This window comes from Paroedura picta, chromosome 1 (assembly GCF_049243985.1).
Source record: "Paroedura picta isolate Pp20150507F chromosome 1, Ppicta_v3.0, whole genome shotgun sequence".
In the NCBI taxonomy this organism is placed as follows: Eukaryota; Metazoa; Chordata; class Lepidosauria; order Squamata; family Gekkonidae; genus Paroedura; species Paroedura picta.
The window spans coordinates 23,958,012-23,985,510 of NC_135369.1; the positions used below are offsets into that span (position 1 = coordinate 23,958,012).

At 49.3% G+C, this 27,499-nt stretch overlaps 1 protein-coding gene across 4 annotated transcripts in view; it reads right to left on the minus strand.

Moving 5' to 3' along the window:
- Positions 1–566: 566 nt before the first annotated feature.
- Positions 567–27,499, minus strand: part of RASGRP2 (RAS guanyl releasing protein 2) — a 49,062-nt gene continuing 22,129 nt past the window's right edge. For 3 of the 4 annotated variants that reach the window (XM_077327943.1, XM_077327964.1, XM_077327954.1), the window contains 7 exons: positions 26,617–26,739; positions 23,470–23,585; positions 19,015–19,156; positions 16,845–16,881; positions 16,332–16,490; positions 10,286–10,384; positions 7,385–7,766 (listed from right to left, as the gene is read on the minus strand). In XM_077327943.1, the coding sequence (XP_077184058.1) occupies positions 10,326–10,384; positions 16,332–16,490; positions 16,845–16,881; positions 19,015–19,156; positions 23,470–23,585; positions 26,617–26,739 (636 nt within the window). In that variant the 3' untranslated portion in view covers positions 7,385–7,766; positions 10,286–10,325. Of the gene's footprint in view, positions 716–7,384; positions 7,767–10,285; positions 10,385–16,331; positions 16,491–16,844; positions 16,882–19,014; positions 19,157–23,469; positions 23,586–26,616; positions 26,740–27,499 lie in introns of those variants that run through there. The other variant, XR_013229435.1, reaches the window with a different exon arrangement.

Below are 27,499 nucleotides of genomic sequence, written 5' to 3' on the forward strand. Positions count from 1 at the left end.
ATCCTTCCTCTCCCCACAACCGACTCCCTGTGAGGTAGGGGAGGCTGAGAGAGCTCTGAGAGAACTGTCACCTAGATTAGAGGCCACCAGTCTTAACTACTAGGCCGCACTGGCTCTCCACGTGCACAAGCCATCCAGAATACGACTTCCTTTCTGCTGGGGAAAAACGACTTTTGTAATTTTGAATGTTTAGTGTAAAAAGATGGAGAGAGGAAGGAAGGCATGGGAGAGAGCTTTCCAGAGGGCTTACTTGCACAGGAAGCAGGAGGGAGAGGGAGAACGACTAGGCCAGGCCCAGTGATCTTATCACCCGTTTTTTAGCTCAGGGGAAACCATCATAATCTCTGGGGGAAAGTTCGAATTCAGTGACACCTTTAAGACCAACCGGGTTTTATTCTGAATCTATCAACATAATCTCCGCCAGAGACAGGAGATCAAAGAACTCAGTCTTCTCAACAGGTAGCAGATTCGGGTTCTTCAGTAACAAAAGGAATAGACTGACCACAAGCTCAGCGGAACTCTTTTATCATTTTTTCCACATTCCAGAACATTCTAACTAGATCCCTTGATGCCGAGCCACAACTCAAAGGATGCCACTGCAGGATTTTCCGTCCCAGAATCCTCTTCTGTATTTATCATTGGGTGGGCTGACCATGTGGAGGAAGGGTCATCTTGGGGAGGTGTGAGTTGCTTCTTTTTGTCCTGGGAAGGAAGCCTGTGAAGAAATGTAATGCTGGCTGTTTGTATCATTGACCTACCTGAATTTCTGTTTGTCACACTGCACATGTGTTCCAAGCACATGAGCCTCTACCTGAAAAAAGCAAGGCAGTTTCTTTCAAAGGCAAGGGCTACCCTGCCCTGCCACCACCTGCGCTATGTTTTTCATAGAATCATAGAGTTGGAAGGGACCTCCTGGGTCATCTAGTCCAGCCCCCTGCACTATGCAGGACACTCACAACCCTATCACTCATCCACTGTAACCTGCCACCCCCTTAAACCTTCACAAAATCAGCCTCTCTGTCAGATGGCTATCCAGCCTCTGTTTAAAAATTTCCAAAGATGGAGAACCCACCACCTCCTGAGGAAGCCTATTCCACTGAGAAACCGCTCTGTCAGGAACTTCTTCCAGATGTTTAGACGGAATTTCTTTTGCATTAATTTCATCCCATTGGTTCTGGTCCGTCCCTCCGGGGCAAGAGAGAACAACTCTGCTCCGTCCTCTATGTGGCACCCTTTGAAATACTTGAAGATGGTTATCAGATCCCCTTTTAAAAGCATACAAGACAGGCAAAAGCAATTCAACTGGTATAGCTTCCCCCCCCCCCCGCCCCGTACAAACATGCACTGAGGAAGACTGGATGAGTTTTTGCTTGCTGTGTCACTGTTAGCAGTATAGAACCCTTGCCCAGGACAGAATAGAAAGGGGAAACATTAGGGACGGGCTGTCTGTGATGATGATGAAGAAGAGCTGGATTTTGTACCCCGCTTTTCACTACACGAAGGAGTCTCAGATCAGCTTACAATTGCCTACTCTTCCTCTCCCCACAACAGTTACCTTGTGAGGTAGGTGAGGCTGAGATAGCACTGAGAGGAAACCATGACTACCCAAGGTCACTCCGCTGGCTGCATGTGGAGGAGGAGTGGGGGATCAAACTCGGTTCTCCGCATTAGAAGTTGCTTGTTGTGTCTGTAGACCTGCAAGGACTGAGCTTGAGGTCCCAGGCAGGATCCAAAGTCTGCACGGCAGTTAGCCAACGTATGGCTAGATCCCAACTTCAGAATCCAGTCAGTTAAAGTTAAACTGATCAATAGGGCATATACTGGCAGAAGATACTTTTCTCTGTGCATGTATAGAAGTTGCAGTTTCCCGGGGGATTTTCGGTTCAGTTTTGGTCTTTATACAGTCATGCTGGGGTCACAATAAAGAGCCGATTTAACTCCTTCCTTCAAACCTACAGATCTAACACCACCGCTCTTAAGCACGACACCAAGGGGGCTGATGGGCATGTACCATGTATGCAGATCAGAAAGTTTCTATTTGATTTAAGATGAATCAAATACTATAAAGATCCAATTGTCACTGGTATTTTAAAGGATACTTTAAATATTGATTTTAGCACCCTAAAGTTCTTGTGATGTCAGACTTTTAATTCTTTTGTACTATTATTATTGCTTTCTCCCCTTTTGAATTGCTTCAGTTTTTAATTACATGTGAATGTTGGTCTGAATGACCGTAAAATAAAGATTGTATTGTATTGGTACGTACTAGGTTAGTCAACCTCCAGATAGCAGCTGGAGATTTCCCACTATTACAATGGACTCCCCATGACAGAGATCAGCTCACTTGAAAAAGGGCCACTTTGGAAGGTGGATCCTGTAGCATTGTATCCCATTGAAGCCCCTCCCCTCCCCAAACCTCCGGCTTCACATCCAAAACCTCCAGGTATGTCCCAACCCGGAGCTGGCTAGTATTTCCCCTTCACCTTAGCCCTTCCTTTTGCAAAGTGTGGCTATTTCACCATTGGAGCACATGAAGGCTTAAATTCCCTCATTTTTGCCTCAATCTCCTCATCTTCAAAAGGACGATAATCCTTCCCTGAGCCCAGAGTGCAGGAACTCATATAGCAAATTAACAACATACAGTCAGGTTGGGAGTGTGTGTGTGATAGAGAAGAAGAACAAGAGTTGGTTCTTCTGTGCCGCTTTTCTTTACCCGAAGGAGTCTCAAAGCATTCACTTTCCCTTTCCTCTTTCCACAACAGACCCCCTGTGAGGGAGGTGAGGCTGAGAGAGCCCTGATATTACTGAAGAAGAAGAAGAATTGATTCTTATACGCCGCTTTCCTCTACCCAAGGGAGTCTAAAAGCAGCTCACAATCGCCTTCCCTTTCCTCTCCCCACGACAGACACCCTGTGAGGGAGGAGAGGCTGAGAAAGCCCTGATATTACTGAAGAAGAGTTGGTTCTTATATGCCGCTTTCCTCTACCTGAAGGAGTCTCAAAGCGGCTTACAGTCGCCTTCCCTTTCCTCTCCTCCCAACAAAGACCTTGTCAGGTGGGTGAGGCTGAGAGAGCCCTGATATCACTGCTCAGTCAGAACAGCTTTATCAGTGCCCTGGGGAGCCCAAGGTCACCCAGCTGGCTGCATGTGATAGAGGAGCGGGGAATCAAACACGGCTTGCCAGATTAGAAGTCCGCACTCCTAACCACTCCACCAAGCTGAGGAGTGTGGAGGACCCCACTGCTGGTGCGGTGTAGTGGTTACAATGTGGGACCAGGGTCTGGGAGATTCAAATAGGAATTTCCTCTCTGCCATGGAACCTTGCAGGGTGACCTTGGGCCAACCCCTCTCTTTCTCAGCCAAACCTACCTCGCAGGATTACTGCTGCAAGATAAAACAAGGGAGGGGAGAACAGCATCATTAAAGCCGCTGGGTGTCTGCACTGGATGGAAAAGTGGGGTATAAATATCAAAATAAATAATGAGGTTTGGGGGGGAAGAATATCTTGATCCTGCCTTGCTTAGCGGACAGAATCTTTTGGTTGTGCCAATTCAAGCTAGCTGCGCCCCCGTGCATGCTTGAGCTCAGCAAAGCTGACAGCATCTCAGGGGGACAAGCACATAGGCTCCGGCCACAAAAGAGTGTCATTAAAACTGCTGTATAAATGATGCATAATTACAGAACATGTGAGGTCTGTAAAAAGCTATTTAAATTTTATTTAAGCCATTAGAAGCAGCTGTAATGGTGGCCATAGATTTTCTCAACCTCCCTTGTGCCCACTGGGGGGGGGGGGAGTTGAAGGTCCTTGGGAGGGGGCTCCTGCCCTGGCCTGTCCCTCCCTCCAATTCCATTACAAATGAAATCCCCCCCCCCCGAAGACTGCAATGCCCTCCTTGTCAGTCTACAAGGCCTCCCACCCGCACAAAATGCACGTGTTGTAGCCAATTGTTAAACACTTATTTATTAATACATAATTAATTAGCCACAAGTAAATTATTCAGCAAAGCCCTTTGTCCTGTTTCTTTCCCCGGTAGCATTTGTGTGAGGAAAATGCAGATGGAGCGAACCTTGTCAGCCTGGCCTCCTAGAAAGGGACAAGGTCACATCAGCAGGGGCCGAGGGAGAAGACCTGGGTGTTCACCTCAGTTCATGTGAATGCAGCTTTGAAGCTCACCTGGACGAGTCCGAGTGATATGTTAATTCTTTTCCTAATAGGCTGATAACTGGAGGAGGAGGCAGGGAGGAAGGTGGCCTTTGAGAACCCACTGCCGATGGGCAAAGTGCGGCTGGTTTGAAAAACACAGAGAGGGACACACAAAAATTTTGGATGCTGAGCCTGACTGATGGTCTGGGAAGCTGGGGGTGGCCCTTGAGACTTTCTGCCTGACAAACATGTGCTTCCTGTTCATGGCCATGACATTGTGGCTGTGATCTGGGGAACCCGAGTTCCAGTCCTCCACTCTGCCATGGAAGCTTGCTGGGAGACCTTGGGCTGAGCACTCCTGCAGCCTCGCAGAATTGTCGTGAGGAGAACATGAAAGAGTACAACAAGGTACGTGGTCCCAAGCTCCTTGGAGGAAGGTAGGGATGTCTGATCCCCCGGTCTTACAGCTCATCTCCAGGTGACAAAGAAAATGGTTGCTTTTGACGGTGAACTCCATAGCATTGTATTCCACTGAAGTCCCTCCCTGCCTAAATCCCACCCACTCTCCAGACATTTCTCAACCCAGAAGTGGCAAGCCTAGAGGAAAGGTAGGATACAACTGTCAATGAATATGTGACTCCTCTCCAATAACCAGTGTGGCGTAGTGGCTAAAGTGTCAGACTATCTGGGAAACCCGGGTTCGAATCCCCACCCTGCCACGGAAGCTTGCTGGGTGACCTCACAGGGTTATTGTAAGGATAAAATGGAGGAGGGAACTATATATATGAGCTGCTTTGGGTTCCCATTGGGGAGAAAGGCAGGATATAAATAGAGTGAGTATATAAAAGAAAATAAGCCAGGTTCCTCTGACAAGGGGAAATAGATTCTTGCCCTTCCCAGACGCAGGACTGGAACTCGGGTCATCTGACTCAGTGGTCATATACAGAAGCAGCCACTCTACCTACACACCATTCCTCAAAGCTTTGGCAGTTTCTGGGGCACTAATGAAGAAGGGTGTGCAGTGGCACAGTATAGCCCAGATGTCCATGGGCTACAATTCGCAGCTGGCAGGGGATCATGGGAATCGTAGTCCACGGACATCTGGAGAGCCATAGTTTAGTATAGCCTAGTCTCAGAAGCTCAGCAGACTCAGTCCTTGGAAGGGAATCCACCAAGGCAGGCTCTGCAGAGGAAGGCAAGGGCAAATTCCGTCTCCTTCTCACTTGCCTTGCAAGGCCCATAAGCTGATTGGGGCTTGGCAGCAGAGCGGGATCCTGCAAGAGATCACGGCAAGAGATCACGGCACCAAGCGAGTCCGAGCCAAAAAATATTGGGGGTGAGGGACAACAGCTCTTGAGGCACCGGAGCTGATTTGGCTCAGAGTCAGGGAAGGCGGGTGGGTGGGGGAAGTAGCCGTCAGCAAAAGGAGTTTCTTGTCTAAAAGGTCATGTCTCATCCCCTCCTTTAATCCGCTTAGCAAGACCCGAGCCGAGAGCAGGGCTCTGTTTACCCGCCTGCTTAAGACCGCCTGGCGCTTATCACCTGCGCCATCCATGCGCCAATCAATACTTTTCATAATTCAATTTTTTCTCTCCCGCTTAGCGGCTTCAGCTTTCGTAGGGAGAACGGGCCCCACCTTGCCACCCTTCTCATTAAGAAGTGCCGTGCCGGATCAGAGAAAGAAGCCTCCTGACACAGTATCCTGTTCCCAGCCGTGGCACAAAGACTACAGGCCTCTCCCCATTATCTGTCCCTCGCATCTGGTATCTGCAGGTAGGCTGCCTCTGGACATGGAGGTTCCACTTGGCTATTATTACTAATAGCTTTTGATAGCTGTCTTCTCCTCCATGAATGTGTTTTTAAAAAGCTGTCTAAAGTTAGGATCCAAAGGGCATAGCCCTACGAACACAATAGCTTTAGATCAGAGGTAGTCAAACAGCGGCCCTCCAGATGTCCGTGGACTACAATTCCCATGAGCCCCTGCCAGCTGGCAATGGCTCATGGGAATTGTAGTCCATGGACATCTGGAGGGCCGCAGTTTGACTACCCCTGCTTTAGATCATGATAGCCAGCACACAGGGAATGGAGTAGAGGAGTAGGATCCTAGGAGATCTGGGTTTGAATCTCCGCTTCTACCATGAAAGTTAGCTGGATGAGTTTGTGCCTGGTCTGCCTCACTGGGCTACTGTTGTGAGAAAATGGAGGAAGAGAACAATATGAGTTAGCATTGGGAGAAGGGACAGGTTCTTCTCTTTTATATTATGTTCATCAGATTGTGATGTTTTACGTCTGGGGTTTTTATGGTGATTTTAACAGGGTTTTGCTCAGACTGATGTAACCCACCATGAGCCACTGGGAATGGCAGGCCATAAACCAAATAATAATAATAATAATAATAATAATAATAATAATAATAATAATAATAATAATAATAATAATAATAATAATATTGAAAGCTACTTTGAGTTCCAACTGGAGAGAAAAGCAGGATGTAAATCAATAAATGTAAATGCATGACAGTTAAAAGCAAATGTGCCTCTGGGCATGGGCAGAGAGTGTCCCCCACTCAATGTACAGAGCTTTTCTAGAACACATGGATTCCACCACCCCCCAAGCCAAAATGGGACCATCTCACAAAGGGGAAGTGGGGCAGATTCCACCTTGCAGCATGAAGATGACAAGAGCCTGACATGGCCAATATAGAATGATAAACAGAATCTGTCACCAAGGGGGAGGGGAGGGGGAAAATCAATGTAAGTTTCATTTTCTTTTTCCCTTCCACTGTGTCCAATTTGACAAGAAATGAGAAGGAGGAGGGTGAATCAAAGGGATATTTATCCCTAACGAATGGCACCTCCTTCTCTGGCTCCATCTCCAGTGCTCTGTAAATGCACAGAATGGTACCATCATCACCCTCCTTGCAGGGATCAGAGTGGGCTGCACTGGGGCATGAAAAGAGGCTTTCTTTGGGCACTTTTCGCAACAATTCTGCATATGCTCAGAGGCAAGCACTGCTCTTTGGTAGCATGGAGATGGATTGCTGTGAAAAGCTTTACCAGTTGAATTAGCAGCAACAACATAAAGCAAGAGGACGGTGGGGGGGGCAGAGGGGGGACTGACATAAAACGACAAGGTTGTGTGGACCAACCCAGGTTAGCTGCTCGAGCACAGAAGGTGCCTTCTTCTCTCTGCCTGAATCACTCCCCACCCTGCTCGGAACAACAGAATATTTGGCCGATGGAACAGGTAAGCAGACAGGAAATGTCAATTTTATTGTAATCATTATTACATCTTGGAATCCAGTTCTTGGAACAAATATACACACGGTTTGGGCAGGTCTGTGTCATGAAGGCATTAGGGTTCCTTCTCTCAGCCATGGAAACTCCGGCCTCAACCCTTAAAAACATAGAGGGGAGGAAGGTATTCCGAACTAGATTTCAGAAAGAAAGCTTCCTGGTCCGGCTGCTCTACAGTGCACCCCTTCTGGATGTCTGCTCCACACACACACACACCCCACCTTAATATACACATTCCACTTCTGCTGGGGCAGCCCTTGGAACCAGGCGGAGGACTTCCTGGAGTGGCAGTAGCCAAAGGGGGGACAGAAGAGAAAGAGAAGATCCTGCAAAGATAAAAACACAGCGCTGAAATGATTGGCTGAAACAGACACGCCGCTACCTCCTCCCCAAATTCGTGCTCTCCCAACAGGAGATAGAACCACATCAGGCTTGATTTCCAGCCTGTCCCCGAACGTTGCAGACTTCTCAGGGGCACACAAACACCCGGAGTCTCAGCTAAGTCAGGCCTAACTGAACATTGCATTTTGTTTACAGGTTCACCCCATGGCCACCGTGGCTCCTGCCATGCAGAGGTGCAGTGGGAGATGCAGGTTGAAATTCAACTTTCCACATGTGAGGGGCACCAACTCTAATCCATTTTACCATGTGGGGAGAGAGGGCCTTAATCCACTTCCCACGACCTGAAATGGCTCCAAGTAAGGTGGACCCCAAGCGTACCCCCGTGCTGCCCGTCAGCAATAACAACAGGGCAAGGAGAAACTCCTGATAGCCTGATCAGTTCAGGAAAGTGGCAAAGAGAACAACTTGGGCCCCTTTGCGGTTCTGATCCTTGGCAGGGGAGAAATTAAGACTATCTCGCTGGCAGCAAACCGTCCTCCATTGAGTCCTACCTGGGGTAAGCCTCAAGCCTGGGGATTCCTAGAGGCGCTTGTCAAGAGGCTCTTCGCTCAGGGCCTTGCCAATCAGGGCCTGCTAGGGCTGCCATCTGTGGGTTGGGAACTACCTGGAGGCTCGGTGTAGTAGTTAAGAGTGGCAGGATTTAGGGCAGGTGGGACCTCAGTGAAGAGGAAGGGCTGGTGCTTATACCCCGCTTTTCACTGCCCAAAAGTGTCGCCACAATCGCCTTCCCTTCCTCTCCCCACAGCGCACACCCTGTGAGGTAGATGAGGCTGAGAGAGCTCTGACAGGACTGCTCGATCAGAACAGCTCTATCAGGGCTGTGGCGAGCCCAAAGGCCTCCAGCTGGCTGCACATGGAGGAGGAGAGGGGAATCAAACCCGGCTCGCCAGATTAGAAGCCGCCTCTCATAACCACTATGCCGTGCTGGAGTAGAATGCTCTGGAGTCTGCCCCCCCAAGCAGCCATTTTCTCCAGGGGAACTGATCTCTTCCATCTGGAGATGAGCTGTAATTCCAGGGGATCCCCAGGTCACCCTTGAGGACTCTCATCCCTGGGGCCGGCCCGGAATCCATTTGTCTCACTTATGCTGCTGAATTGTATTATTTGGGAAATTGGGAAATTGTCTCTGGATATTTTCTACCAGCTGCTTCGGCAAGGACAGCTGTGTGCCAAGGCCATAAATAAGGGAATGAATAAAGCCGAGCTGGAACAGGAACTCCTGGGCACCTGTGTGCGGGACGAGACCCGGGGTAGATCCGTAAGCAGCGTAATGGATAGTGTCCCCGCACACAGCTGTCCCTTTGGCTGCCTCCTCGTTCTCTGCACGGATAATACATCAGTGCTACAGATTGAGCAGAGCCCAGCAACACGGTTGTCATTAAAAACCACTCAGGTGTGGTAGATCTCCATTGGCAGGAGTTAAATATGATCAGATCTAAAATACACCCCCGTTAGAGTCTGGAGTCAGGAAAGCTGACCTTGCTGCTGTGGAGGATGCGCTGGGCATTCTGCATCTTATCAAACACACACGGAGCTTTGTTATCGTCAAGAGCTTAACCTGAGCCGTTGCTGAGCCTGCTCCTGGAAAATGGGGCAGCCCTGGGGTCCGTGGTGGATGACAGAGCACCTCTAACAGGTGCCCCCCCCAGACATTAGGGATTAAAGGGGGGAAGCTGCAGAGGTGGACGGTGCAACTCCTGGGTAGGGCTGGCACTCGACCAGGAGAGGAAAAACTTGGGTCCCTTGGCCCGTCGGTCAAAGAATGTCAAATATGGGCCCACCATACGTTCAAACTGCTTAACGAGAGAGAGAAATCTGGGCTGATCACAAAACCGCTGCCTTCCAGAGGACTCTGGAGCCAGCTGCTCCTTGGAGGCTGCACCGAATCACCCACGGCTGCCCCTCTTCCTCCTCCCACTCCCCCAAGCAACTGCCTCAACATGGATGCCTGCGTCCCTCTTCACATATCCCTGCAATTAGGGCATGTGGCCTTTGAAAGAAGGCAGCCTTTTCGCGGAAGAAAGGGGCTTTCAGGAGAGGCCTGTAGGCCTGTTCCAAAATTAGAGACCTGTATGCCTGACTCCTGTGGGGCTGAGGGGCAGAGGGCTGTTCCTCCTGCCACTATAAATAGGCGTCCTTGCCATGCTGCTTTCAAGCGTAGCTACCCTTTGCCCCAAGCAAACTGGGCTCTTCCTAGTTGCCAAGGTCAGTGATGCACAACAAGGGTAGTGCCCGTGTGCATCTTGTTGCGCTTATAAATATGCAAAGTGCAAATGACGGTGCTCCAAGTAAGAAGAAGAGCAGTGCTCTGGGGTCAAGTGCTGCGAGGGGAATGCTGCCACTTCCCCCTCGGCAGCCCCTGCGGCCCCAGCTGCTCCACCACTGCCCCCTCCGCCTCCCCCCTCTCTCCCTGCCCACCACTAGGCCCCCAAAGCGTGATCACCTGATGCCGCCATTTCAAGCAGACCCCTCCAGCAGCAGCCTCATAGGTGGACATCGAAGACGCCGTCTTCCACCGCCTGCACATCTTCCTCCTGGATTTCTGCACAGACGCCAGAATGTCAATGGAGTAAAACTCGAAGCCTGGTTTTGATCAGCAAGGGTTCGCTCGTTACTGCTCCGAGGACTAAACGAGATCTCAGGGGCTTCAGCGACTTTCATTTGGAACGTTAGGCAAAGCTCCCTCGCCATAAGAGCGGTTAGGCAATTCTCCCGGGAGGGGGGCTCTTGCTTGCTGGAGGCCTTCAGACTGAGGACAGACAGTCTTCCGTGGATGCAGCTCCTGGGTTTGTATCGTGGGGCCTATCAGGACCATCTCTATGATTCTATGGATCGGGGCCACAGGGCTACAGAAGGGAGGTGTTGAATCTTCCCTGTCACAGACACACGCCTCCCCCCCCCCCCCGCCACAATATAAAAACCCAGCTTTCACCCCTTTCCTGAGCTGCTTTAAATTCTCGTAGGGAGAAAGACAATCCGACGAGGGCAGCCTGATCTCATAGGATCTCAGAAAGGTTGCCTTTGGTTAGTATTTGGATGGCAGGCCTCCAAGGAACACCAGGGTTGTGATGGGGAGGCAGTTCTCTGAAGGTCTCTTGCCTTGAAGACCCCCCCCCCCAGAGGTAGCTGGAAGTCAAGCTGTAATTCAATGGCAAAGGGGGGTGGGCCGGGGCTCATGTTGTGCCTGTCTTTTCCCCTGCTGCAGCTTAAAGTGGGAGGATCGCATTTTCAAGCAGAAAAATGGTGGCGCGGGGGGGGGGGGAATCTAGCATACACAGTTCCCTTCCCCAGCAGTCCAGCCATGGCTCAAATTAAGCCTCTGTCCTTCTCTGTTACTTTTCAGGGGGGAATTTCACCTTCGAGGTTTCCATCCCAGAACGCCTCCATGTTTTGGAACCGTTGCAAGTGCAACATATTCCAAATTAAACTAGAAACCTCTCCCACCTTAAAGACTCTCACTTCAATGTGCCACAAACCTCTTGGGGATCTTCCAGCAACTAATGAATGCAGTTCTCTCTCTGAGAATATTCTTCATTACTCTAGGCTTTTTGCTGTCCAGATTTTAGATTTAAATTCCTCTCCACTGTGACTGATTGTGTATGTAAACCTAAGAACTGGCACGCCACTTCTCCTGGCAGAAGCCAAGCCAGAAGACATAATGCTTTACTCATCCATGTGCGGCATCAGCCTGGATTGTCCAAATTCCACAATGTGAGGCAGCCTCGGAACACAAGGGGGAGACTCCACCTCACAGTTCAGCCCCCGCAGCATGCTGTCGGCCACACGAGGGGGGGGGGGAATTGATGGGCGGATGCAAAACGAACTGGAAGAATTCAGAGAGGACGATACTGCCAAACGCATCTTTCATCCTTTGCTGTCTCAGCAAAAATTAAATCTAAAGCTTCTTAAATTGTAGCTGATTTTTATGTACACAATTTTATATTTTTTTATATCTGTTGTCATTATGTCACCCCTTAGTTTGCTGATTTTTACTGAATGTTTTTACTGTGCTTATTAATGGCTCCTGACCGTTTCCTTATGATATGTACCTCTCAACCTATAAGCCAATAAAGGTTATATGGACTGATTATATGCTTCAGAAAGCTATGGTCACTGCGTGAGGTTAGTGAGTCTGAACTAGGCCTCGAAAGAGGCAAGTTGAAAATGATTTAAAACTCAGTGAAGAAGAGGAAGAAGATGAAGACTTGGTTTTTATACCCTGCTTTTCATTACCCGAATAAGTCTCAATGTAGTTTACAATCGCCTTCCCTTCCTGTCCCCACAACAGGCACCCTGTGAGGTAGGTGGGGCTGAGAGAGCTGTGACAGAACTGCTCTGTGAGAACAGCTCTAACAGGACTGTAACTAGCCCAAGGTCACCCAGCTGGCTGCATGTGGAGGAGAAGCAGGGAATCAAACCCCGCTCTCCAGATTAGAAGTCGCTGCTCTTAACCATGACACCAAGCTGGGAAGTTTGCTTATTTGATTGATTGATTTATACCCCCCCTTCTCCTCTCCTCCATTTTGTCCTCACAACAACCTAGCTAGGTAGGTTAGGCTGAGAGAGGGTGACTGGCCCAAGGTCACCCAATGAGCCACCATGGTCGAGTGGGGATTCGATCCTGGGTCTCCCAGATCCTAATTTGACATTCTAACCACTACAATCGCACTGGTTGCCTGGAAGATTGGCAGCCATTTTCTCTCTGCCTACCTCAGAGGGGTGTTGTGAAACAAATGAGGAGAGAATCAAGTATGCCACCCAGAACGCCTGAAAGCTTTCACGAAAGTATAGAGATAAAGACGCAGGAGCAAAGTCAAATAAACAAACTTTCAGAAAATGATGTCTAGACTATCTGCACACAGCTCCCACCTCCTGCAGCTGTGCTTCTGCTAACGGTTATGTTTGTACTGTTACGTTGGTATCACTCTTGTGTTACAGGCATAAGGGAGGAGAGATCTCAAATTAGTAGCCCAAAGAACCAAAGTGTGCAAACTCACACAGAGCCACACATACAGGAAGCAGCCCTCTGAGCGTTATCAACCCAAAACACACATGGCAGGAAGCAGAGCTAGGCAGAAGGCTGTTATCTGGGTGGGAAGCTGGTTTCCGTCATGGGGTGAGGCATGGGGTGAGGAGCAGCGGGTAGAGAAAGGAGGGGGCCGCCTTGGCGGTGGGGGTATTTGTGAGTGCAAAAATAGTGCACGATTGCTGATGCAAGAGAGAAAAACAATGAAAACGGATACGCACAGGGTGGGACGGCAGAGAGATGTAATGCAGAAGGAGAATCAAGCTAATTGGGGTAAAAGGCGGGCGCAAGGAGAAGAACCGCAAATTAGAGCCCAGCAAAATTAGGTCATAAATCACAAAAGGGATCTTTAATTACTGAGTGTCGGATTCAGGAATCGTTTATCTAGAAGCATTATGGCAGCGATGAATTCTGATGTAAAAACTGTGTGGGGGGGGGGATAAAATATGTAATTGGTAAGAAGAAAAAACCCAACCACTCAGCCTTCTTATTGGAAGGCTGGAAAACAAAGCACTAATGTTTTATTTTAAAAGGAAACATTCAGGAAATTAAAAATCTGCCAGCCTAACATCTGAGAGATTACAGTTCTGGATGACCAAGGAATAAAATGTTTGCTAAAGGATGATGGGAAGATGCCGGGGAAGCTAAACAAATTCTTTGCATCTGTGATCGTTGTGGACAACGCAGGGCATGTAACCAGATCAAAGCAACTATTTTCAGAAATGGAAGAACTGAGTCAATTTGGGGTGACAAGACATGAAGGTTGGGGGTGGGGGGAAGCCAGCAAGTGTCCGGGTCTGTGACGGCATGCACCCAGGCGTTCTTAGGGAATAGGAACATGAAATTGTTGAACTACTAACCTGGTCATTAAAATTCAGTGCCCTCCCCCGGAGCATGCTGCGGTTGGCCATGGCCAGCTGACTGGTTACCTCTGGCCCCAAAGAAGCACATCTGGCCCCCGCCTGGTGGAATGAGCTCCCGGAGAACATCAAGGCCCTGGCAGAGCTAACAGTACCACAGGGTCTGCAAGACGGAGCTCTTCCGCCAGGCCTATGGTTGAGGCCAGGATGCACAGAAGGCCAGAACATCTTTTGGGCCTCCCTGACCAGGTGGGATCTCCCCCTACGCCAGGGGTAGTCAAACTGTGGCCCTCCAGATGCCCATGGACTACAATTCCCATGAGCCCCTGCAAACGCTGGCAGGGGCTTATGGGAATTGTAATCCATGGACATCTGGAGGGCCGCAGTTTGACTACCCCTACAGCCTACGCCTTTCTGTCATGGCAAAAACTCTGCACTTTGTTAGCTTTTAGTAATTTATTAATTTTAAACTATTTATATGTTTTATGAGAGCCAGTTTGGTGTAGAAGTTAGGACTTCTAAACTGGCACGCCGGGTTCGATTCTGCGCTCCCCCCCATGCAGCCAGCAGGGTGACCTTGGGCTCACCACAGCACTGATAAAGCTGTTCTGACCGAGCAGGAATATCAGGGCTCTCTCAGCCTCACCCACCTCACAGGGTGCCTGTTATGGGGAGAGGAAAGGGAAGGTGACTGGAAGCCGTTTTGAGACTCTTTTGTGTAGAGAAAAGCGGCATATAAAAAAACCAACTCTTCTTCATCGTATCCATGGTGCGGCCTCATTTGGAATACTGTGTGCAGTTCTGGTCACTGCATTTCCAAAAGGACATGGCATATCTGGACAAAGTGCAGAGGAGGGCAACCAAGATGCTTAGGGGGTTGGAGCATCTTCCCTATGAGGAAAGGCTCAAGAGAATGGGACTTCTCAGTGGAGAAAAGTCATGATAGAGGATTATAAAATTATGCACAGGGTACAGAAAGTAGGCAGATTATTAAAGTTGATGGGCAGTAGATTCAGGATGGGAATCAGAATGGGAAAAGGAAATACTTTTCTTTTTACACCATGAGTGATAAGAATGCGGAATTTGCTGCCAGAGGATGTAGCGAAATGACCACAAGCATAGACAGTGCTAAAACAAGATCAGACATATTTGTGGAGGGCAGATCTATCAGTGGCTGCTAGCATGGTGACTAAAGGGAACCTCCACATTCAGAGGCAGTAAACCCCCAAATAGCAGTGCCGGGAGGCACTTTAAGGAGAAGGGATCAGTTTCTGTGTCCTGTTATTAGTCACTGTGCAAAGCAGGATGCTGGATCACTGGGCTGATTCAGCATGGCTCTTCTTATGTTCACTGTTTCATTGTGCTCCCACCATGTACAATTCTAGGTGCCCCAACTCTGAAACAATATGAAAAGTTGGGAAGTGTACAGAAAAGGGCAACTAAAAGGATCAAAGGGTTCTTGAAGCACTTTCCTTGCAAGAAAAGGCTGAAAAGCTCAGGGAATTTTAGCTTTGAAAGATGACAAAGGGAACATGATTCATAACACTACAAAAGGTGCACAGTGAGTAGCACTTTCATACAAAGCCACAGAGCTTGGGATCGCCCGATGAAAGGTATGGACGGTTGGTTCAAAAAAGCCAAAGGAAGTATTTCTTCATGCAACGCATTACTAACTTACAGAACTCACTGACGTCCCCCAGAGCAGAGGTAGTCAACCTGTGGTCCTCCAGATGTTCATGGACTGCCAGCAGGGGCTCATGGGAATTGTAGTCCATGAACATCTGGAGGACCACAGGTTGACTACCCCTGCCCCAGAGGGTTCTCTGTTCAGCTAACTCCAACCTGTTGACAATCCCCGAGCCCAGAGAGGGCCGTTTGGCCTAGACCAGAGCACGGCCTTTTCAGCCCTGGCTCCAACCAGAGTTGGCTGTTGGAGGTGTGAGCCCTCACCGATCTTTCTATGTTCCAGAGGGCTTGTTAGACAGCACTCTTTCAGCAGGCATTTGGTTGAAGCCAGGGATTGCCATCACCACCCAGTGTGGCCCCCCCACCCAAACCCCCATCTTCTTCCACTCCGTGCCTGGCCAGTAAGTGGACATCTTAGCGGCCAGGTTGTAGCAAAGAGTATGAATGGGTTTTAATGTATTTTAAGCTATTGATTTTTGTATAGGTTTTTAATGTATTGATGTGAGCCACCCCAAGACCACCTGGAGAGGGACAAACTATAAATCAAAGGATGAATGAATGAGTGAATGAGTAAATGAGTGAATTAACATGTATAGATAAGGTTATTGTGACAAAAGTCACTGATAGACTGTGGATTTATCTGATCCCCTTTTAAACCTAAGTGAAACCTCCCTGATCCAAGGTGGTATATCTGAAGACAGCAGATGCTGGGGATAGCGAGCTTCCCAAAGGCACCTGGCTGGCAGTGTTTGCAAAGAGAGAACTGGTTGAGACAGACCAGTGTTTGGACCTAACAAAATAAGCACCTTCAGTGTGTCAGCACAGCCGGGGACTTTTCAGCTTAACAGGTCAGGGGCACAGCCCTCCCTCTCTTCCTAGGCATTGCAGGGGGAGGGGCAGAATGGACAGGGCTGTACCTGGTTGCCGCAGGGAAGACCGCCCTGGCCGTGGGAGGGAGAAGCTGAAGGACCGGGCGGGCAGAGCTGCCGGTCCATCCAGGCTGACGCTCTTGGTGCGTTTGCGACACTCCACGGAGAGGAGATCCCGGCACTGTTTGTGGCAGCTCACTCCACAAGCTGGAAGGCACATGAGAAGCAAGTTACAGTCCTGTGACTACCCTACAAGCTCAGTTCTCTAGCCCCCACCTCAAGGGGCTCATTTCTATAAAGGGAGAGAAGCTGAGGCTTAATCGTGGCTGGACTGGGAGTGCTGCTCCAGGAAGAAGAGGAAAACTACTTTGTCCATGCTCTGAGGAACACCATTCTGCATTATTCACATCTTCCCCGCTGCTGGTAACAGACTCTGATTCCTGGCTTAAGTCCTGCCCCACATAGAAGCAGCTCCCAAAAGATATCCTCCTTGTTCTCCCACAGCCTGTTAAGACGCCCCCATCAATTTCTGCTAGTTTCCCCTTTATCCTTACAACTCACCTCGACATTTGAGACCTTTCTTGTAGAGTCCAAGAATCTGAAGGAGAGAGACAGATACACAAAAAATTACATTTCACAAGATCGCCACAGTGACTAGGAGCCATACTTCTGCTGCCAGTTCCCAGTGAAAAGTCCATGTAGGAGCATTGCAAGGGCCCAGTTCTGATCAGGAGCATGGGGAGGAGGGGATCTTGCCTCTCCCACCTGCCATTTCCCACAGCCAACATGGCACCAAACGTGTTATTTACCTGGGTGAGGCAGGGCTGCAAGTGCAAATGGTCCATGCATGTGGGAGAGGGGAGAGGAGGTCCATCAGTGGCTCTTATATCTGGGGCAGGGATGATCTGTATTCTTAGTGCTTGGGGGGCCCACAGGGGGAGGGCTTCTGGAGTTCAGGCCCCACTGGAGGACCTCCTAACAGCACCTGGGTTTTGACCACTGTGTGACACCGAATGTTGGACTAGATGGGGCACTGGCCTGATGCAACATGGCTTCTCTTATGCTCGTAGGGCCATCTCCATAATAGTCCCCATGCTCTGGAATACTCTTTCCTCAAAGTCTCATCGATGCTCTTCTGGAGATGAGTTTAAACAATTCTCTTTGAAAGAGGCTCATTTGGGGTCTTTACCGTTGAAAGGCACATGCATGTGTGAGCATTCACATGCATGTGCATGTGCGTGTGCATGGGCGTGTTTTTAAAACTAAGAAGATAGGAAATAGATATTATAAATTAATTAATGCATAAAGTCAAATAACTGAGCTCAGGGATTTTTTGCAGGGTCTCCTGCCTGTGGTGTCTTTGTAAAGACATGCTAATGTGCAGCACCATTCTAAGCACTGGCTCAAAGGGGCTTTGGGTCCCAATTAACACTGCTTCAATGGGTAGTCATGTTGGTCTGAAGGAACAGACCAAAGATGGAGCCCAGTGGCACCCTTAAGACTAGAATCATAGAATCATAGAGTTGGAAGGGGCCATACAGGCCATCTAGTCCAACCCCCTGCTCAACGCAGGATTAGCCCTAAGCTGTAAACTAACGGAGTTTAATTCTGGGTATAAGTTTCTGTATGCATGCACACTTCACCAGATTGGTATCCAAAGAAGCATGCATGCACATAAAAGTTTCTACCCAGAGTGAAACGATGGTCTTAAACATGCCACTGGACTCCAGCTTTTGGGAAACCTACAAGCTGCCGAAGAGCTGAAGCATCCAAGAGTTGACACAAGGTGTGCTCAACAAGTCGGGAGCCACTTCCACGGCTTACCTGCCCAGCATCTAACTTTGCCCAAGGGAAGTGAGTGATTTTTCTTCCTCCCAACCAACCACCTCTCTAACCCCGGAGGTGAATTTTCACTGCATTCCAGAATGGAAGGACAGAACCAATTTTAACAAAATTGGCAAAATTGTGGAATTCAGCTCCATCTTCAAAGATCACTTGTGTAAAAACAAAATAAATATTTCAGGAGCTGCTTTAGAGGGTTACATCGGAAGGCTTGTTTGAATGATTTTTAACATGACTGTGCCAAACCTGACCATTCCCTCCCAACAAACACCTTTATCCAACAACAATCTAACTAGGAATGTTGCCAGAAACTCAAATTAAGAGAGCGGAAGCAAAGGGCAGGATGTACCAGGACATTTTCCTGCATAGGCTTTACTGGTGCAAAGTATAGATTCAAATGTTGGCCAATAAAATCAGAGTCCAGTAGCACCTTTAAGACCAACAAAAATTGGTCTGGCGCAAAGTATTCTGCTTTCAAGGAACTGCCTTGAGAATTTTAGCGCCAGATCCAATTGCAAGGCTTTCTCAGTTGATCAGTTTGACCCACAACCACTCTGAATCCCTCCAAAAGGCAGACAGAGATGTCCACCCACCATCTTGGACTGACTCAGCCTTCAAAGGGGTCCCAAACTTCAATTGTGGAGGTAGGTACATGGGGCCTTTTTAACACACCATGACAATGAGACATTTCCCAGTTGATGACACTGCCTACTCAGTTCCCCTAGGAGATGCTCATCCTCGTATCCTGCTTGCGAGCCCCTAGGGCCGCCCATCTACCTGTCGGAAGCAGAATACTGGTCCAGGTGGACACTGTAGACCCGATCCAGCAGGGCGCTGCTTATGTACTTAAGAATGAACCACCCCCTCCCAGCACAACAGCCCTCCTCACCAGGCCTTTGCACTGGCGGCAAGCGATGGGCCGCAGGAACGTGGTCTCATGGAAGCTGTGGATGAAGCCCATCTTGCCGTTCAGCTCCATGCTGGATTTCATGAAGTAGGAGATCATCTCTTCCCGACTGATGCAGCCGTCCCTGTGCCATGGGGATAAGAGGGTAAGCAGGTACACTTTGTTAATCTTTTATTTTATTTTATTCCATTTATAAACCGCCCTCCCCTGTGGCTCAGGGTGCTGCTTCTTTGGACTAGGGGCAGGTGGCGCTTACAAAAGGGTGAGGCTGTGTGCCACAAACCACTCACTCTGCCCAGCCTTTCCAGTAGGGTTGCCAGCTCTGGGTTGGGAAAGACCTGGAGACTTTGGGGGTGGAGCTGGGAGTGGGCTGGATTTGTGGAGGGGAGGGTCCTCCGTGGAGTAGAATGCTATGGCAGCCATTTTCTCCAGGGGAACTGTTCTCTTTAGTCTGGAGATGAGCTATAGCATCCTGATTTCCAACCTTCCCATAGCTCCACTCATTCATCAGTCTTTCTAACTGTTCCAATCCAGCTCCGCCCACAGTTCATTTTATCTACCCAAGTGGCCAAACAAGGCCTTCTGGCGTGCCTCCATCCATCTCTGGGCTCCGTTCATAGAGTATTGGAGAGATTTCACAGTGTTTCAACTCAAAAAGCTAAAAGAGTGACAATTTTTTACCTTTGAATGTCTTTGTGGCAAAAAGAGTACTTTTAAACATCCCAAAAGTAACATTCATTTTTTCACCTGTTTATATAAGTCTTCTTTGGGTCCAGTGGCATCTTTAAGACTAACAAAGTTTAATTCTGGGTATCAACTTTTGTGTGTATGCAATCTTCTTTCTTCACACAGAAGCTCATACCTTGAACGAAACTTTGTTGGTCTTAAAGGTGCCACTGGACTCGTTGCTTCAGCCCAACATGGCTGCCCACCTGAAGCATTTGTCTTTGGGTGCCCTTAGAAGATCTACTTTTATTGTTTGTACTGTTTTTATCAGAATTTTGTATGACGGTTGTACGCTTCCCCAAGCCTGACTGGTGACGGCAGACTATAAATTAAATAAATAATAACAATAATCCCAGCCACAGAGGGATCACATGGTCAGGTAGCCAATCAGATCTGACTACCTGATGACATCAGCAAAGAGAACTGGAGCAACGTGACCCTCCTTTTGAAGCTCTGGGTTCAGCTTCTCAGTCTGCCACAGTGGTCCGAGCATTGGAAAGCACCCATCTGAGCCACAGCATTAAGTGTGTGGGCCGAGGACATCCACCTTCACACAGGGGCTCCCCTGTGCACCCAAACATGAATCCCAGCTATGGTATCACAGACTGCTGTGATGCAGTGGAGCTTGGCAAAACCAGGAAGCATCAGCCCAACGGCTGAAGCACTGGGAGCGCATTTCCTTTCCTCCGCACAAATTCTGAAAAATGCAGTTGCTTTTCAAGGGCTATGAAAAACAGAACTCTGATCAAACACCAGAGGCGAAAACCAGCAGGACAAGAAGAAACGTGGGGCAGTCAAGGAAGCAATGCCAGAATGCTTTCCTGCTCTCTCAAAACTATCTGCCGTTGCAGGACTTACGGAGCCTCTGAGCACATTCAGAGTTCATTGCCCCCACCAGTGAACTAGTGTGACTTGAGCTCTAGCAGAACCGAAAATATCTGAGGGTTCAAAACAAGTTTAACACCCACCCACACACACACACACACACATGCAAAGCCTGCCTCCTTCTCCAGCTCAAGAAGTGTCAAGCCGCTGGGGGGTCTCAGAGACTGAGTGGGGTGTTGTCTCGTGCTCTGTCGCAGGAGCCCAGCCCAGCCAGCCCTTCCTTGTCCCCACACACTCAGAGAAGTGGAGGCAGCTCCCGGAAACCACCAGGGCTGAAGTGCCCCCACACTCAGCCACGCAAGGGCGGAAGGACCTGGAGCCAAGCAGCTGCTGCCTGGGTCGAGAAGCAGGGCACCAAATATGGAGTGATGTGACTGTTTGATGTCTGGGAGGGGAGATCAGGAGGACTCCAGGGCTCTCTCGCTCTGGCTCTGAGCGGAGGCACAGCAGTGGGTGGGCGGGCAGCCAGGACTCCTGGGTTCTCTCCCGGCGGACGCAGCAACCGTAAAGCATTCCGGCTTTGCCTTCCAGACCGCCGGGCAGAATGCAGCTCCCTCCCGCCGACGGCAGCGCACACTAACATTCCAGGCCCAAGAGGGTGTCTGGATTTGGCTTTCAAAGCAGAATTCGGTTGCGGGGGTGGGGGGGGGGAAGAGAATATAAAACTGTAAACACTCCCCGACTTCAAACAGTTCTCCTCCTGCGGATTCAAAACAGCTTTGCTCCCCTCTCCCATCCGATTCCTCCACCTGCTCCTTCTCGGGCGTCGGCTTCAAAGCTCCAGTCCTCATGGTTAGAAGTCTCTCTGCCTCCACATCCCTGACTTTGCCTGGTGCATCTTCGCAACCCATGCCTTCACCCTCTTCTGCACAAGCTAATTCCCACTTCCAGGAGGTCTGTCGTGTGGCTTGCTCTGCCTGGAAAAGCCCCCTCCTCAATCTCCAACCTATTTCCTCCTCCTCTGCTTCCTAGACCAGCGGTAGTCAAACTGCGGCCCTCCAGATGTCCATGGACTACAATTCCTATGAGCCCCTGCCAGCATTCGCTGGCAGGGGCTCATGGGAATTGTAGTCCACGGACATCTGGAGGGCCGCAGTTTGACTACCCCTGTCCTAGACCTTTCCCCCCCGTTCCTCTGTGGTCAATCCAATTCCATCACAACTAGTGCTCATGGAGCTCTCCTCGCCACCCAGTGAGAGAGGTCTAGGCAAGGAAGGCATCCCTTTTGTACAACACCTCGCACACGCTACCTTTCCCTTACTCAACAGGAGCTACAGCATTCGTTTCAAGGGGAGGGGCAGGGCTCAGCTTTGACCTCAGAACAGCCTTCTGTCGGCACATCCTGTACACACAATACTGGATTTTCTGCAGTTTTGAGAAGGAAGCGGTGTGAAGATTCGCTGAGGTTCAAATTGATCCCGGAAGGGTTGCCTGTGGGAAGGCAGTCTAGCTACGTGATGAAAGACTACGATTTCTCCCTGGTAGCAACTAGGCATGGGTGATTCGGTTCAGAAAAGCCGGAAAGTACTCGAATCAACGTTGATTCGGGTACTTTTCGGAAGTCCTGCCCTTCCCTGCATTTAAATAGGTTGAATCAGCAGTGGCCGAATTCTGATTCGGTGAGTGGGCCACAATTTGGCCTGCTTAATGCTTCCCCACCTGCTTTCTCAGGCAGTGCCTGCTTTAGGATGCTCTGGGCTGATCCTGCATTGAGTGGGGGGTTGGACTAGATGGCCTGTATGGCCCCTTCCAACTCTATGATTCTATGAAGACGGGGGAAGGGAGAGTGCCCCCCAACAGCCAATAATGACAGATGCACTGCTCCCCGTAAATGCTTCCCCAAGCTTCACAGGCAAAGCTTGGGAGGGTTTTAAAGGGAGCGGTGCACCAAATAGCTGATAATGACAGGCATGCCACTCCCTTTGAATGCTTCCCCAGGCCTCTGTGGGGGGATTTAAAGGGCCCAGCACACTTGCCATTATCAGCTGCTTGGTGAGCGCTCTCTTCCCCGCCCCCTTCTCAGGCAGCGGAGAAGGGGGAAAGCATGCGCACAAAATAAGCCCCAAAGCTTTTCGAATTTGGCCGAACCAATTCAGCTGAATCCAAAAAAGTGAACGGTTTCAGCTTGAACAAATCTGACAAAACAAACCGGGGACAAATCTGAATCGTACAATTTTTTGTATGCATGTGCACAAAACCAACACACTCTGCACATGCTCAAAGGCCCTCCCTTCCCCAGCTATGTGGTAAATATAGTAAGAGAGAAAGGAAAAAGTCCCAGCAGCAAATAATGATAACACATTTTATTTCTATCCCATCCTTCCATATCAATCAGGGTGGGTGACAAGCTAAAAGGTTAAATACCTGTACAATTCTTTCTAATGCTCCCTCCCCAACTAAAATCCCCAGACAGGGCGTGGTTTGGCAAGGAGCCAATCTTCCAGCTCCCCTCCTCCTCCCAGCAGTGAGGCCGGCCTTTCTTGTTAGAATCACAGAGTTGGAAGGGGCCATACAGGCCATCTAGTCCAACCCCCTGCTGGATGTTATTTTAGGCCTCAACCATAGGCCTGGCAGAATAACTCCATCTTACAGGCCCTGCGGAATTGATTTAGGGCCTGCGGGGCCCTGATCTCTCCTGGGCGTGCATCCCACCAGACTGGGGCCAGGTGGAATGTGTTGAGATGCACATTGTGGTACAGAACCATGAGCATGCACACGGCTCAAATTTAGTCTAGAGAGAGAACCACAAAATCACTTTTAGAAATGGAAGATGCAAGAGTCTGTTGAGTTGATCCCCTCTTCAGCCCACACCTGAACAGCACTCACTGATTCTCATCCAGGTCTCCAAACTTGCAGAGGTACGGGAAATTATTCCTGATGATCTTAAATTCTTCCTGTGAAATGTGACCATCTCCATCCACGTCAAAGTTCCGGAAAACCGACTGAAAGACAGGGGTGGGGACACCAGGAGATCCCAGTTACAAAACCTTCAGCTCCAGGAATCTTTAGCAGTCCTACAATTCTCATCCCTCCAGGCACTGGGGTCAGGATCCATCCCACTCCTCACAAGCTTTTTTAGCTTGCTGGTTCTTTCTGTTGTTGCTGTTTCCAGTTTCATTGGCTGTGGGGCTGGGACCCCTTTCACCTGGGTTTGTTTTTGCCCCCCCTTTAGACCGTTCGGTTTACATTGCTCTCTGCTGTGGTTTTGCGATGAAGACTCTTTTTCAGAAAAAGGCGTTGTTTTCATACCACTAGCTTTGATGGTTTGGGTGTGGAGGTGAACTGAGATTGTTTTATCTTCACAGGGAAACCGCCTCAAGAGTTTTGTGCTGGGAGGGGAGTCTAGAAAGCAGGGAGGTTAAGATAAACAAGAGGCTTATGGCTCCATGAAGATTAACAAATTTTGATTTTCGTATAGACATTTGGGGTCTGGAGCCCAAAAATGTGTGCTGGAACAATATCTTGTTAGGCTTTGAGGTGCCACAAGACTCCTGTTTATCTCGTTCAAGTCAGTCTGCTCACGGTAAGAAAAGAGACATTTTACATTAGTATTCAACACCTGAGATGTGCTTCCCTGATGACAGAAGCAAAGGATTCCAGGTACAAACCCCACCTGTCCCACAGGACTGAATGCTGAGTTCTGTGAAAGCCCCTTGGATTGGCGAGGGGGCTCCTGGGAGCAGCCCAGAGCAAGTATCTATGCTTGAAGAATTCAGTCTTCATCTGCTAATAATTTAGTGGATCTAGAAAAACCACCCTGGGTCTTTAAAAACAGAAGGGGGAGTATAGTGGCACCATAAGGATGGCCATGCTTTCATTCTAGCCTCAGCTTTCATGCAAGATAACTTAGAATACAAACTGGCTTGTCTTTAAGGTACCGCAAGATCCCTGCTTAGTTATATGGCCAACAGAATTAACATGCCCCTCTCCCACCTTATTTCTGTGATTAAGGTAAGAGGAGCACACTGTAACAGTAATGTGAGTGATTTGATTCTTTTGTGCTCCCTTTCCTGCCTAATGGGGACCCCAAGCAGCGTATGCTGTTCTCCTCTCCCTCCCAACAACCCTGTGAGGCAGGCCAGGGTGAGAGAGAGTGACTGGCCCAGTGGGGATCTGAACCTAGGCCTGTCAGATCCTTACTACTGCCTGTGTCCCAGTAGTGCCTTGGAAGGAACCAGAGGTGAGCCATCACCCTTTGCTGCCCTCCCCTTGGGTATCACCTCCAAAACCCGCTCTTTATCATATCTAGACTAGAGGGGGGGGCAATGGCAGTTCTGGAGGCCTCACTTCAAGAAGGACGTCAATAAAATTGAAAGGGTACAGAGGAGAGCGACGAGGATGATCTGGGGCCAAGGGACCAAGCCCTATGAAGATAGGTTGAGGGACTTGGGAATGTTAAGCCTGGAGAAAAGGAGGTTGAGAGGGGACATAATAGCCCTCTTTAAGTATTTGAAGGGTTGTCACTTGGAGGAGGGCAGGATGCTGTTTCTGTTGGCTGCAGAGGAGAGGACACGCAGTAATGGGTTTAAACTACAAGTACAACGATATAGGCTTGATATCAGGAAAAAAATTTTCACAGTCAGAGTAGTTCAGCAGTGGAATAGGCTGCCTAAGGAGGTGGTGAGCTCCCCCTCACTGGCAGTCTTCAAGCAAAGGTTGGATGCACACTTTTCTTGGATGCTTTAGGATGCTTAGGGCTGATCCTGCTTTGAGCATGGGGTTGGACTAGATGGCCTGTATGGCCCCTTTCCAACTCTATGATTCCATGGTACTTAGGATGCCAGACTCAAACTGGGGTCTCTCTTCATCCTGTTCTTACTCAAGAGAGGAAGGGCAGGCCTACATCACAAACTTCTCTTTTTCTCTTCAGGCCTCACTGACTCCCTCAGCCCTCCCAGGCCACTGATCTGAATACAATTTATCCTTTCCTGCTTCCAATGAGTTCAGGACAGAATATTTCATTTCTCTCCTCCTCCTCCATCTCCATTTTCTCCTCACAACAACCCTATGAGGTAGCTTACACTGAGAGAGAAAAAGGATGGGCAAGGTCTCCCAGCAACACCTCACAGCAGAGTGGAAATCTGAACCTAGGTCTCCCAGATCCTCAGAGGGAATGATAACCAACACACTACTACACTACACTCTGCCCCCACCCCGGTTCCCTTTTTTACCCACGTCCAGTAAACTTCCACCGGCAGGCTAGTGGTGTCGGCACAAATCCACCTTCCCATGTTTCTGCTGCAGTTTTGCTCCTGAGCATTTCTTTGTTTATTGGATTTTTATACTGCCTCTCTCCCATAATATGCTCAGGGCGGTGTACAATATCGTTATTGTTAAAATACATAAAACAGTTAATTTATTTGAATTCAAGTTCTGATTTTTAAATTTAAAAAAATTAACTCTCTAAAAGTTAAGTCTCCCTTAACTGGGAAACATGGAGGATCAGGGATGCCACAATAACCTTCTGTGCTTTGAAGGCAACTGTTTTGGATTTATTTTTATTTTATTTATTTACATTTAACGGAACGGTCAAGGGAAACCCATCCAGATCACTGGCTGGCAGTTGGCTGCGAGGGGAGGGCGGGAAGACAGAAGCCAGCCCCAGGAATGAGGATTACCCGCCACTTCTGGTTTGATTATCTGGACATTTTTGGCTTGGGGAAACTATTTATGACCCTCTAATCCTGCCCTTCTTCCAAGGAGCTCAGGGCGGGTTGCTTGACTGTTCTCTGTTTCAATATTTTGTGAAGCAAGGCCGAGAGTGGCTAGTCCCTAGGCACTCATAGCAGAGCAGGAATTTGAACCCAGCCAGCACTGGCCCAAACTCAAAGCACTCTCGCCCCTTAGAGAGCCTGGAAGGACGTTCCACATATCCTTGGCATGAGGACCAGATCTGCACACAGCCAGGACTTTCCCCCAACATATTGCATTCCCCCCTCCCCCCGCCACCGCTCTGCCCTTCCCGCCTCCTACCTCCACCATCTTCTCGATATGCTTCCGCACGACTGCCTGATCTGGCTTGGGTTTGGGCACCGATGCCCACTCCTCCATGACCACTGGCTGGGGTGGCGGGGTGGAAGACGTAGGGCTGGAAGGCTGGAACAGAGAGGCCAGACAAGTTGCTGGAGCCCATGGGAGGGGCAGCTGGTTCTGGGGTGGGACAAGGGGGTACAGGCAGGAGAACTTCCTCCTTCTTCATATGTAGGATGCTTCTATTCCACCTATTGTGTGCTTATTATGTCCTGCTTTCCTCTCCAGTGGAAACTCAGAGCTGTTTACACTGTTCTTTACTCTCCTCTGTTTTATCCTCACAACAACCCAGTGAGGTAGGCAGAGAGAGAGAGAGAGAGAGAGAGAGAGAGAGAGAGAGAGAGAGAGAGAGAGAGATTCTCTGTGTGTGTTTGTGTATTTGTTTGTTTTGTCAGCCTCCAAGCTTCTACAACCAAGCAGAGATCTGAATAGGGTGTCCCAGATCCTAGGCCAACATTCCAACTGCTATGGTCTTTTGCCCAAGTAGTGTTTTAACCTTCTTGCACCCCAGTGAGGAAAGTCAGGAAGAGACAGTGACTTATCCTTTGAGCTTGAGCAGGGGTTTCCCTTCAACCTGGCCCTTCACATTCGAGCCTGGTGCTTTTGTGCTCTGCCACCCTGGCTTTCTCCACCCCAGGCATCCAGCTTCCTTCAAGGCAGCAGCCACTTCCTCTAAGTCTGCCCCATCTCCAGTATAGTCGAGGGTGGGGGGTGGGGGGGGGAGGATCGAGGAGGACGAGAGGCACCAGATCTTCAGCTTTGTAGCGAACTAGCTCACAGTGACACCCAGCAGTTCCGTTCCCGGAGAACAGCAGGAAGTGTGGGC